The sequence below is a fragment of the Musca vetustissima genome, unplaced genomic scaffold (assembly GCF_032173495.1).
Source record: "Musca vetustissima isolate MV318-11 ecotype Yass unplaced genomic scaffold, APGP_CSIRO_Mvet_v1 utg7689, whole genome shotgun sequence".
In the NCBI taxonomy this organism is placed as follows: Eukaryota; Metazoa; Arthropoda; class Insecta; order Diptera; family Muscidae; genus Musca; species Musca vetustissima.
The window spans coordinates 159,620-172,789 of NW_026876222.1; the positions used below are offsets into that span (position 1 = coordinate 159,620).

At 35.9% G+C, this 13,170-nt stretch overlaps 1 protein-coding gene across 1 annotated transcript; it reads right to left on the reverse strand.

The window, feature by feature from the left end:
• Positions 1-629: 629 nt before the first annotated feature.
• LOC133338787 (serine/threonine-protein kinase par-1-like) lies at positions 630-11,423 on the reverse strand. Its single transcript, XM_061546893.1, has 6 exons — positions 11,364-11,423; positions 4,066-4,327; positions 3,889-3,988; positions 3,640-3,822; positions 1,796-2,282; positions 630-1,736 (listed from the first exon to the last, which is right to left on the reverse strand). Exons 1-6 carry the CDS (start codon positions 11,418-11,420, stop codon positions 630-632), a joined length of 2,196 nt encoding a protein of 731 aa, XP_061402877.1. The 5' UTR covers positions 11,421-11,423.
• Positions 11,424-13,170: the final 1,747 nt, after the last annotated feature.

Here is a 13,170-nt window from a genome sequence, read left to right on the forward strand (position 1 = left end):
CTATTCAAGTGAATCGTCTAAATCAAGGTAAGGTATCAAAGACAATGAGAGGGAACACAAACCTTGGTGAGTATGGAAGTCCGAACTCCATTGCGGGCAGTGGAAATTTGTAACTTCCGAAGCAAATGACCAAAGAAGTCTCCGGCAAAAAGATCTACCGGAGATCTGTTAACATCTGAAACCGGTTAATTGAACGGGATAGGCACTCGATTACTGACAAATAAATTCCTTCAGATCAAGAGGAACCTCAAACTCTTCTTAAAGTTCTCACGGATGACATTGCGTGGGACTCCCTGATCGAAAACATTCCGACGTCCCGTGTGAATGTGGCTTCAGTTATGCCTCCAATGAAGAAGAAAACTGGGATGATGTCAGGGACTTATAATCAATCAGGCCTTCGACGAGCGTCTGCAACCTATAAATATTTTTTAAATAAAAATCTCTATATTTTTTGGTATATTTTATAATATTTTATTTATTTATATAACTAACAATAAAAGTAATTTAATTTAAAAATAAATTATTAAAATGTTTTCTTTATAATTATCAGACAGATAAGTTTTGCAGTAAAAAATACAAAAAGAAATTGATGAATTAAAAATAAAAAATAGAATTTTCACTGCAACTTCTCATCTTCTCTTCTTGAAATTGTTCGGATTGATGCGATCGTATGCGGTGTCTTTCATGCTGTTTAATGCCGTTGTCGTCATGGCTCCGGTATAGGTCCTTTGACCCTGGGAATTTTGTGTCCGTACCGTCGATATGGGATTGTTGATGATTTGTGGGGAATATGTGTTGCCATTTTGCAACTTGTTGCCATTCATTGAAGGTTGAATTTTACCATTGGTGGTGGTGGAGTTATTCCATTGGGATTCATGGATTTCTGTTGACCCATAGGCACTATCTTTGACGTGAGAGTCATAGAATATATTTTGGTTTTGTTGGGATTTTTGTTGTAATGGATTTGAGTTCTGTTGCTGCTGCTGTTGTTGTTTGGCATTATTGTTGCCGCCTCCCATACCGGGCATAAGTAGCGGAGCCATAGTTTGCAATGAATTGGCCAAACCGGAAAATGTTACCGATTTGTTGTTGATATTATTTTGTGGCTGCAACGGCTGAACCGCTTGCCATTGTTTATTGCTGTTCTTGTTGCTGCTGCTGTCCAATGCCGGAGTACTGGCAAATAGAGCATTCTTCAGCGAATCCGATTTGGAACGTTGTAAAATACTTTTATTACCACCCATTGGTTTGGAGGTTCCAACACCAATCGAATTCTTATTCGGCGATGTTGGTGCAAAATTTGTGGTATAATTTTCATTGGCGTCACTTAACTGATCATAGCTTTGACTCAGATCTACCAATCGATTTAAATCGGTATTGGTGGAATTGTAAATTTCCATACTGCTGGAAATTAAATCGGCTCTGGAGCCGAGAGTTACCAAACTACCGGCCAAACTGTCATTATTCATCATGGTCGAAAGGTTGCTAGCCATCGAAGAGGGACTATCAGATTTTTGCTGTTGATTAAATTGAGCAGTACCCATTTCACTGGGTCCCACCTGGACGGCGCCGGTACGAGGATCAAAATGTTTTTGATTGGCATCCTTAAGGGTTGTCTTAATTTCCTTTGGCTGTTCGGTGGAGGAAGAACGCAGCGAGGAAATGTGACCACGTACCGGTTCTCGGGAAACCGATGAGGAGGGCGATGATGCTGAATTGGTTTCTTCCAGTTCCTCCTAAAAAAACAAAAAACATTTAACTTTTATGTTTCTTCCTTGATAATCCAAATACTTACCTCATCCTCTTCAGTGATAACCGATGATTCTATCCACTCCTTAATCCTTATCTTCTTTATATGCCTATCGACATTTGTCTCGATACCACAATCGGCCAAATTGAAAAGCAAACGATTCTTCTCATCCGGACTGCTGTGAAAGGAATACATTGAGGGACACAATTCATCCGTTTCATATTCCGCCATTTCTTTCTCAGCCGTTTTGGCCAACCAACGATCATCTAAGAATTTTGTTAAATCCGTAAGGGTTTTCGGCCTCCGATCTGCCCTAGGCTCTAGAAATCTCTTAAACATACGCTGCGCTCGTGATGTTAATAATTTGAAAAGTTTTGGTGTCCTCCGCATGGCCAACATCATACTGTTTTGCCATATCAAATAGCGCATATATCGGGGATCATCCGAAGCGGCCTTTTGCCACGGCAGACAACCCGTAAGACAAACGAATATCACAATGCCAAATTGCCAAACATCATGACTGGGATCAGCTCTGAAAATGGAGAAGAAGAGGTGTTATTTAGATCTGTTTTACGTTTTAGTTTCTGAAGATCGGAAGCAAACAACCATTTTTGCGCGAATAAGAATGTAATTCTCATTCACTTCACGGTACGATACGAATACCTATTTCCTTGCCGAAGTGATAGCTCTAAATAACAGACAGATAACTATCGCTGTTTGTTCGGATTTTGTCAAAGCATAAAATGAGAAGGCTAGGCTTCGACTTTAAAATATTGGTATGTTCCCGTACTACAAGAATCTACTAGATTTTACTATTTTCTTCGATATCATAAAGGAAAATTCGTTATCGTAGTAAAAAGTAGTAGATTCTTGCAGTACGGGAACAGACCAATATATGGAGGCTTGGGTCTAGTTTTCATGCTGACAGAAGCTTTAAGGTTAAAATTGAAGAGAACCTTTCGTCAGAAAGGGCAGTCAATGTCGGGGTTTCATAAGGGTTTACCGCATGCGACCGAAGGACAATTACTCCTAGCAGCGGGATCTCATGCAGGTAATACTAATGACAGACTAAATGCATATTTGGAGTAACTCTCCGAATCCTCCCAAACTTGGAAAATTCATCTAAATGTCGATAAGTGTGAGGCAATAACCTTCAAAGGCAAGAAGAAATATTTATACCGCAACCCCAGGCAGTATAAACGTACTCTTGCTATTGGAGGGCAAGCAATAAAAAACTCCGACCAGATTAAATATCTGGAAATTATCTTAAATAGTAAATTTGAGTTTGTTTGACATATTGACTACGTTCTCAGGAAAGTCAAAGGAGTATTTTGGTATTACCAGCGTGCTCTCAAAGCTACTGGTGGGCTTTCCTTTAAAGTTAGGCTTCTTATTTACAAACAAGTAATAAGGAGACTAATTGGGTACGCCTTCCCTGTTTGGGATCTCTTCACTGGAGAGTCTGCGCATTTGGGAGAGGCGAATCCTTAGGTTCTGCTTAGGCTTAAGGCCACAACAAGGAGTAGATTAAATCTGGCGACTATCTGTTAATATAGTAGTGTATGATTCGTCCTCAGTATGTGCATTTATTTAAAAAGTCCAGATGAATGTATTCAAGCTATTGAAGTTCTGTGGAAGGTTGATAAAAGTTGTTCGGATCGGTTTCCAGGTCTGTAGAATTTGGCGAAGATCGTTAGTTAGTCTGTAAAAAGTCTAAGCTTTCCAATCTACATAAATTGAAGACCTGAGCAAGTTCGTTCCTATCTAAAGAAGAAAATTCACTTTATATACAGAATATCTTACCAGGATGTCTATATCGAATTTGTATAGCTTTACTAAGTTTCCCTTTCGAAAGCAATACAATTTAGAAAATATTCCCGAATACTCACTTATATGTTCCCTCGGGTTTAATTTCTAATACTTCGGGTGGACTGTATGGCAGCCATTCGTTGCGTCTTTCGACAAGGGTGCCTGTTTGAAATGATTCACCAAAATCACACAGTTTTACACGGGTAAAATCGGAACGATATATCAGAACATTATCTAATTTTACATCACGATGTACAATGTCTCTGAAATTCGGAAGAGTAAAAATATGAAATTAATAACAAAAAATTAAAATATTAAAATCCACCTACTTTGAATGCATATAATCTAAGGCGGAACCAATTTGTTTTGCCACACGTTTACTGTAGACCTCACCAACTCCGGTGTCGGTGACATTTGAGGTTAGATCACCTATTTGAAAAAAATACATATATATTTTTTTATTGGAAATAATGAAAAATATTTCAAAAAAAATGTTATAACCTTACCCAACGGAGCATACTCCTGTGTGAATACATAAAAACCCGCCGTCTCAAAGGCCACATCATAGGTGGTCACAATATTTCGATGTATACCCAAATGTAGACCATAATGAAATTCCCGATAGAAATCATTTAGTGAGACATAGGGTTTCGGTACGGCCTTCAATACCATTTCTGTGTGGGATGCCCGATGTTCGACCAAGAGAATTTTGCCAAACCATCCTTCGCCGACAATTTGCAATATATCAAATTCATCGACCAAATGTATCTGTAAAGAAAAAAGTAATGGGAATTTAAAAATAAATAAAAATATTAATTTTAATAAAATTGAAAGTTAAAAAACATTGGTAAAAAGTCTACTGAAGAATGTTTCGAAACTGCGTGAATTAGAACAAATGGTATTACAATTGAAATTTTGTGGACATTGCAGAGTTTTTCCGGTTGAGGATATAGAAATATCCGCCAGTAAGACAAGTTATCACACTGTTTACCACATGGACAGCGGAGATGTGGCTATTTTTGAATATGCAGGTCGAGGGGTCACATTCGATAGTTTTTATAAGTGGTCCGCGTATGCCACAGCTATTTGCGATAAGGTCAGGAGCTTAAATAAGGTCCTCAAGACACTAGCCGGCAGCACTTGGAGAGCTTATAAGGAAACCTTGTTAACGACATAGGCCGGTCTGTGGTAAACTATGCGGCGCCAGTGTGGTCCGCTAACGTCAGCGCACCTACCTAATGGATAAGCACCCACCACCCAGGCATGTCAGGAAGGATCTTCATGATCTGGAGAGAGAGGTCCAAAGGTACAAAAAGTAGCCTCTAGATCAACAGGCCTATTAAGCAGGATTGAATCGTATTCACACGGATGCAGTTAAGGAAGCAATTCGCCTCATATTCGGAATGTAAAACGGCATGTACACTAGAACTTTTTCACCGGGTTAACCTACTTTATGAGGATTTATTTGACATATACGCAAAGGAACTGACAATTGAAACCCATTGGGTTAACGAAATCCGATTAAATGTAAACGTACTATTAAGGGTATATTGAAGGTTTTACCCAAATTTTCCATTCGAAAAAGGCTGTAATTTGAAATATCGGGTTCGTGAAGCATTGTTTGCAGAAAAAATTCCAATATAGTTCCATATTTTAAGTAGCCACCATACATGGGTCCCGGAATGTTAATTTTTCACCCTGAGTGTCTGTAATTTGGCATTCGATGTTCTTCCTCGTTGAGAGAAAAACATCACCGGTGAAATTTGTATACCCTCCACCATAGTATCGACGGCATATTAGTTTTGTTTTCCGTTTGTAACTCATCGAAATAATCATTTGCGATCCTATAAAGTATATATTCTTAATCAGCGTAAAATTCTATGACGATTTAAGCATGTCCGTCTGTCTGTTGTGGGCACTCAAGCGTCTAAACGAATTGAGGTAGATCGCCAACATTTTGCATAGAATCGTATTTTGCCTGCAGGCAGGTTAAGTTCGAAGATGGTCTATATCGGTCCACGTTTAGGCATAGCTCCCATATAGGGGTACCCCTAAATTGTCGGTATTTGGGGTTCTTGAGGTCGTTTTTCAACCGAATTCGAAATTTGGTACAATGGGTTCTTATTGGATACCAAATTTCTCCACTAAAAATTATAAATATAGGTCCACTTTTACCAATATAACGGTACCTCCAAATTTTCCGTTTTTGGGGGAATTTGACCGGATTTTTTCACCGAATTGGCTGTAATTTAGTACTTTGAGTTCTTATTGGTTAGCAAATCTCTCCAAAAAATGTTGTAAATATCGGTCAATTTTTTTGGGTAGCCCCCATGTAAGGGTACCCCCATTTATAGCATTTTGGTGTTCTTGAGCGCGTTTTTTAACCGAATTCGCTGTAATTATTAATATTCATCTCCGTTCAGGGGTAGTCCCCATATAACCTTTTTATATTAAAATAGTTAGCTGATTTGTTCCGTGTGTTGTGTTGTTTGTTCCTCGGAATAGTCAGTGGAATTCTAAGACAACTTAGTCATCTATTATTCCGCCTTCTAAAGATATCGTGATAAAAAGAACTCGAACCTGACGATAATGAAATATATCGGCAGGCATTTAGGCATCTCCTCCATATAATGATACCTCCCGAAGGAAATAATTGAAATACAAAACTAAAATATTGGGTTCGAAATCGACGTATATCGGTCATTAATTAGGCGTAGCCCTCATATAATATTAACCCCAAATATTGGCTAATAAATTTTCAATGTAGGTCCATATTTTGACAAAGCCTCCACATTAATGACCCAACCTAAGTGACTGCAATTTGGCATTCCGGATTCTTGTTGGGTAAAATACTTATTCCCCGAAAATTTGCAATATCGGTCCATTTCCCTCGGTCATATGTACCCCAATTAAAATATCCTCCTAATTTTTCAGTAGTTGTTGGTAAAAGGTAGTTGTAGGTAAGGTATTTAATTACAATGTTCCCGAAGCATTAACCCCACTTGAAAATCTACTTCAAATGCGGTTTCTGTAGCGTGTGTGTTTAATTTACCTATTTTATATGATTTACCTCCAATATTTTATATATACATATATGTTTAGTTTATACGCAATTTTGGCAAAATGCCAAATTTCCCCACCTCTCAAGCACCACATCAAATAAAAGCCCAAACGGGAATGCCAAACATATGGAAAATTGACAAGATTCAATTTTTCTTGTTATGCCTGCATTTTCCTCAAAAACTGAGTGATGGTGGAAAAAATGGCCAAATTCATAGATATCACGAATTTCCTAAAATAAAACATTTTTATAATTGAAAATTAGCAAGAAATAATAATTTATACAAAATCATAATGATTTCATTATAATTCGGCAAAATTGAAATGAATCGAATTTGTTTCATTTCATTGGCACCGCTGTATGCAGGGTGCATGCGTTCGATATTTCAATTCATGCCGATATTTACAAAAGAGCAATGGGAGAGAGAGAAAGAGAATCTGATAAAACAGGTGGTTTATTATAAACAAATTTATAATTCTAAAAAAATACATATTTAAATATATTAATTTGTTGTTGTTATTGTTGATATCTAGATATGGATATATTCAATATGGTTATAAGTGGAGGCACGCGTGTTCATTGTCCGGAATTCATATAGAATGTGTCATAATGTTGATGTTACATTTTGTTTTTGCAAATTGGTTGATAAGAAAAGTTCGTTTGAAAATTTTTTAATAAATAACCAGTAAGGAAAGTAGTAAAGTCGGACGGGGCCGACTATATGATACCCTTCACCACTATCTTCACCAGAACAATTAACATGAAATTGGATGAACTAAAATATGTGATATTTATGTGAATCAAAATATATCAATCTATTTGCATGTCATTTGTTTCTTACAATGGGACAAATGTTGGGCCGTTGGGCTATGTCTGTACTTCTAGAAAACCCAACTACGTTATTCTATGCTCAATTTTGTGCGTTGTGCAAAATTTCATGTCAATTTGACAAACACCATTTGCACCGTTTACTTAAAATCGGACGAAAATATATGTGGAATTTATATCCAAATATGAACCGATTTCAACAAAACTTGTCACAGGTTGGGTTATACTAATTTCAGTACGTTTTGTTCCTATCAACCATATATTGGTTCCTTGGTTCGTCAATTACTTAAAATCAATCGATCTATGCAATATTAGAACTTTGGTACATTATTTACATTAAATCTGACGGAAATATATATATCTTAATCTGAACCGATTTTCACGAAACTCAGCACACATCATTCCAGGCTCAATCCTGTATGCTATACCAAATTTCGTCCAAATCGAAAGATTTATAGGAACTTTGGTGAATCTTTAACATAAAATCGGAAGAAACTATATATGGAAGCTATATATTAATCTGGACCGATTTTTACGAAACTTGGCATAAAGCACTCTAGGCTCAATTAAGTACGTTATGCCAAATTTGGTGCAAATCGAAAGATATATAGGGACTTTAGTGCATCATTTACATAAAATCGGACGAAACTATATATGGGAGCTATATCTAAATCTGAACGGATTTTCACGAAACTTGGTAGACATCACTCTAGGCTCAATTCAGTATGTTATGCCAAATTTCGTGCAAATCGAAATATATATAGGGACTTTGGTGCACCATTTACATAATATCGGACGAAACTATATATGGGAGCTATATCTAAATCTGAACGGATTTTGACGAAACTTGGTAGACATCACTCTAGGCTCAATTCAGTACGTCATGCCAAATTTCGTGCAAATCGAAAGATATTTAGGGACTTTGGTGCACCATTTACATAAAATCGGACGAAAATATATATGGGAGCTATATCTAAATCTTGACCGATTTTCACGAAACTTGGCAGACATCACTCTAGGCTCAATTCAATACGTTATGCCAAGTTTCGTGCAAATCGAAAGATATATAGGGACTTTGGTGCACCATTTACATAAAATCGGACGAAACTATATATGGGAGCTATATCTAAATCTGGACCGATTTTCACGAAACTTGGCAGACATCATTCTAGACCTAAATGATTAGGCTGTACCAAATTTCGTGCAAATCGAAAGATATATAGGGACTTTGGGGCACCATTTACATGAAATCGGACGAAACTATATATGGGAGCTATATCTAAATCTGGACCGACTTTCTCCAAACTTGGCATACAGCACTCTAGGCTTAATTCAGCACGTTATACCAAATTCCGTGCAAATCAAAAGATATATAGGGACTTTGGGGCACCATTTACATGAAATCGGACGAAACTATATATGGGAGCTATATCTAAATCTGGACCGATTTTCACGAAACTCGGCAGACATCATTCTAGACCTAAATGATTGGGCTGTACCAAATTTCGTGCAAATCGAAAGATATATAGGGACCGTTTACATTAAATCGGTTAAATATATATATATGGGAGCTATATCTAAATCTGAACCGATTTTTCCCAATTTCAATAGGGTTCGTCCTTGGGCCGAATAATTGACCTATGCCAAATTTCATCCAATTCGGATCATAAATGCGACCTGTACTTTGTTTACAATTTAACATGGACAGACGGACGGACGGACGGACATGCATAAATCGACTCAGAAAGTGATTCTATGCATATTCTCAAAAGGAACCATGTGTCTATCTCGTTTCCTTTTGCCTGTTACAAACATATGCACAAAGACATAATACCCTGTACCACAGTGTGGTGAAGGGTATAAAAACGCTCCCAAGCTCACCTAAGGACTACTATAATGATAATTATCTACATAGATTTATGTCAGCCTCCAATAAGCTTGAATGACAAATTATTGCCCATTCGGTTAGAAAATTCGGCCAAAATTCACCAACCAAGAATCCGGAATACCAAATTACAGCTCCTTCAATTGGAAAACAGAAACCTTCAAAATTTTGAAGGTACTGTATCGAAACGTGCCTCAAGTCTTATAATATATGAATTGAAGAGACCTTGGGCTAAGTATTTTGAGATGCTAAAAGTTGGGGTTGAAGTGCTGCAGAATTTTTAATCAAAACTCTTAAATTCGGTGTAATTTTTATAGATTCTTTCTGGAAAATAACGCTGCTTCATCAAATATATTTTCAATTCAATCAAATATGACCTTTTATACATCTCATGCCTATTCGATATTCAAGGACAAACTAATTTATAATTAATTGTTTATAATTAGTTTCTTAGATGTTCATTCGTGTCAATCACATCCATTCGCACCTCAACAGAAATTTAAATTACACGAATACAGATTGATGGTGTATAAGGGTGTCATGGTAACAATGGAAAATTATAGGATTCATATTAAGGGTCCTACAGCTCTATTGGTCATGGAAAAAATGAACTGTATTAAAAAATTTAACCATAAGGCTCAAGGTCCCTGACAAATATCTTGAAAAACTAACGCCTGCGGCTCTATTGATCCCAAGAAAAACTATTTAAAAATGCATGCCTTTGGCTTTATTGGTCTCTGAAGAATTTTATTTAAAAAATCTACGCCCAAGACTCTATTGACTCCTGCATTTATATATGTACAAAATCAATGTCCAAGACTATATTGGTCCCTGAAGAATTTTATTTAAAAAATCTACGCCCAAAACTTTATTGACTCCTGCATTAATATATGTACAAAAACAATGTCCCAGACTATATTGGTCCCTAAAAAATCTATTTAAAAAATCCACGCCTGATGCTCTAATGGTCAGCAAAAATCTATTTTAAAATAAGCTACGTTAAGGGCTCTATTGGCCCTTAACGTACTTGAAATTGAAAAACGGTAAAAATGACCGCCTTCGGCAATCTAGTGTTAAGGAGATTAACCGGCCACACAACATCCTCAAGGCAGGGACGTACGCAGGGGGGCAGCCCGGGGGGCCCGGGCACCACCCCCCCCCCCCCCCGGAAATGAATTTTTTCACAGTAAATTTATGTTTGCAACAGCGAATTTTTTCATTTTGTACTACTGGGCCCCCCGAATGAAATCCTGTGTACGTTGCTGCCTCAAGGCTTCCTCCCCGAAAAGTTTCCAAAAAACATCACTGAACTAAAAACATCACTGAACTAATAAAGAGCCTCAAAAAACATTCTTAAAAATGAGAAATGCCTTTTAGTCTCTTTTATTACTCTTAAGAAAAGTCTTTCAAAAGGTGTATCTATGGCTCCTTTTAGGAAATCCTTGAAAACATTAAAAATTCACGTCAGTGACTCTCTTGGTCCAAAACCTTTTAGAGAGTCCTAGAAGAATTAAATTAAAATACTCCACACCTTGAAATTTTGTGGCTCTATTGGTCGCTGAAAAAAAAATCTATTTGAAAATCCTCGATTTAGGCTCTATTGTCCTTTAATATATTTCAGTAGTGTTTGCGGTTTATTTGGGATACCATTTGTATTTTGTTTTTGAAAAATAGTCAGGCAAACAATGCCATACATTCCCCACTAATAAATAGTTGTTTTTTTTTTTTATAAAAACAACAAACTGGGATTCAGCCAGACTGTCTTTTAATATATATTTTTGAAACATACGCCTTCACAAAAAAATATATATATTAAAAAAATGCAAGATCCCTGAAAAAAATCTATTTACAAATCCACCCCTAAGACTCATAACCCCCTGAAAAATTTATTTAAAACATCCATACCTTTGTCTGTATTGGTTCTTTGCCTCCCTAAGAAGGCTCTATAGATAGTCTACAGAATACCTTAAATATTAGTGTGTCTGTTTGTTCCCATTTATTTTATTATTGAATATTTTGGACAAACTTACCTTTTCCAATTCAAATTGTCGAATTTTATGGATATTCCCTCGTGGTTTCTTAGACATTTTTCTGGTTACAGGATTTCAGTTTCAAAAACAAAAAAAAGTAAATCCCCTTTTTCACAAATCACATTTGAAGTGGGCGTTGAAAAGTTAAATGAATTATAATATTGATGATTTGATTTGGAATCACTGATTAACAATTGAACGTATTTATTTATTTTCAATTTTTTTTTGTTCTTCAGCAATTGTATTTATTTCAAGGTGTTTAAATTATTTATTTATATTTTTTATAGAAATTCTTTCTTTCTGGCCTCAGCCTGCCAGACCAGACCACAACAATCAAAAATTGTTTTATTTGAATTTTGTTTCTTTTTTCGTTGATTCTATTTATTGTATAAATAAATAGAAATATTTACAATAACATTTTTTTTCAATAACCATTGTATTTTTGCACGTTTTTTTTTTTTTTTTTTTTTTTTTGGAAGCATCACTTTGTTTTAATTTGGGTTAATTGTTGTTGGTGTTGTTTTTTTTTCACGCATTCAAATCAATTTCGTAGCAAAATTTAAAAATAAACAAAAACAACAAAATATACATTATGGGAATATATATCAAAAACGCATGGTCCCGAACGTGGCCATGTTTTGCCACGGCGCGTGTCTTTCTTTCAAAAAATTTTGTTTGAAGAATTATTCGTTACAACTATAAAAATGGGAAATTTATTTTTAGAAATGCTGCTGCTTGCAATCACCGTATTTGCTTCGACCGGCTGCCCATTTTTTTAATTGAGCAGCATTAAATAGATGAAGAAGGAGAAGAAGTGAAATGAGAGAGATGAAAGAAAACAAAACATTTTACATTTGCTCGGGGATTTTAATTTTACATTATAGCGAACATATATAGTATTGAATATTTAAATGTATATTAGGGTGCGAAAATAAAAAAAATCAAAACCTGTGCCTATATTGACCCCTGATCTATTTAATCATCCATGCTTGGGGCTCTATTAACCCTGAACAAATTTATTTCAAAAATCCACTACTGGTCCCTGACCAAAATAATTATTTAAAAAATATACACTCGGACCTCCATTGGTCCCTCAAAATACCCATTTAAAAAAAAGAAGGAGGCTCTATTGGTAGTGGAAAACAATTATTTAAAAATACACACTTGGGCCTCCATTGGCCCCTGAAAAATTATTTTAAAAAAATACACACTTGGGTCTCCATAGGCCCCGTGAAAAAATCTATTTAAAAAATACACACATGAGCCTCCATTGGCCCCTGAAAAAATCTATTTAAAAAATGCACGCCTGAGGCTCTATTTGTTGTGGAAAAAAATTATTTAAAAAATCCACGCCTGAAGCTCTATTGGTAGAAGAAAAAAATATTTAAATAATCCACGCCTGTAGCTCTAAAAGTCCCTGAAAAAATCTATTTAAAAAATCCACGCCTGTAGCTCTAAAAGTCCCTGAAAAAAATCTATTTAAAAAATCCACGCCTAAGGCTCTCTTAATAGTGAAAAAATGTATTTAAAAAATCGACCTATAAAAATCGGCTCTATAAGCCCCAGGGGTCAAAAAAGTTATTTAAAAAAGCCACGCCTGAGCCTCTCTTGATAGTGGAATAAATCTATTTAAAAAATCCAAGCCTGTGACCCTATTGATTATGGAAAAAATTATTTGAAAATCTCCTTTATTCGGAAAAGACATCTTTGTAAAAATCTATTCCTGTGGATCCTTTATTCGTGGAAAAAATCTATTTAAAAAAATACACGTATGTGCCTCTATTAGTCGCTGAAAAAAATCTAATTA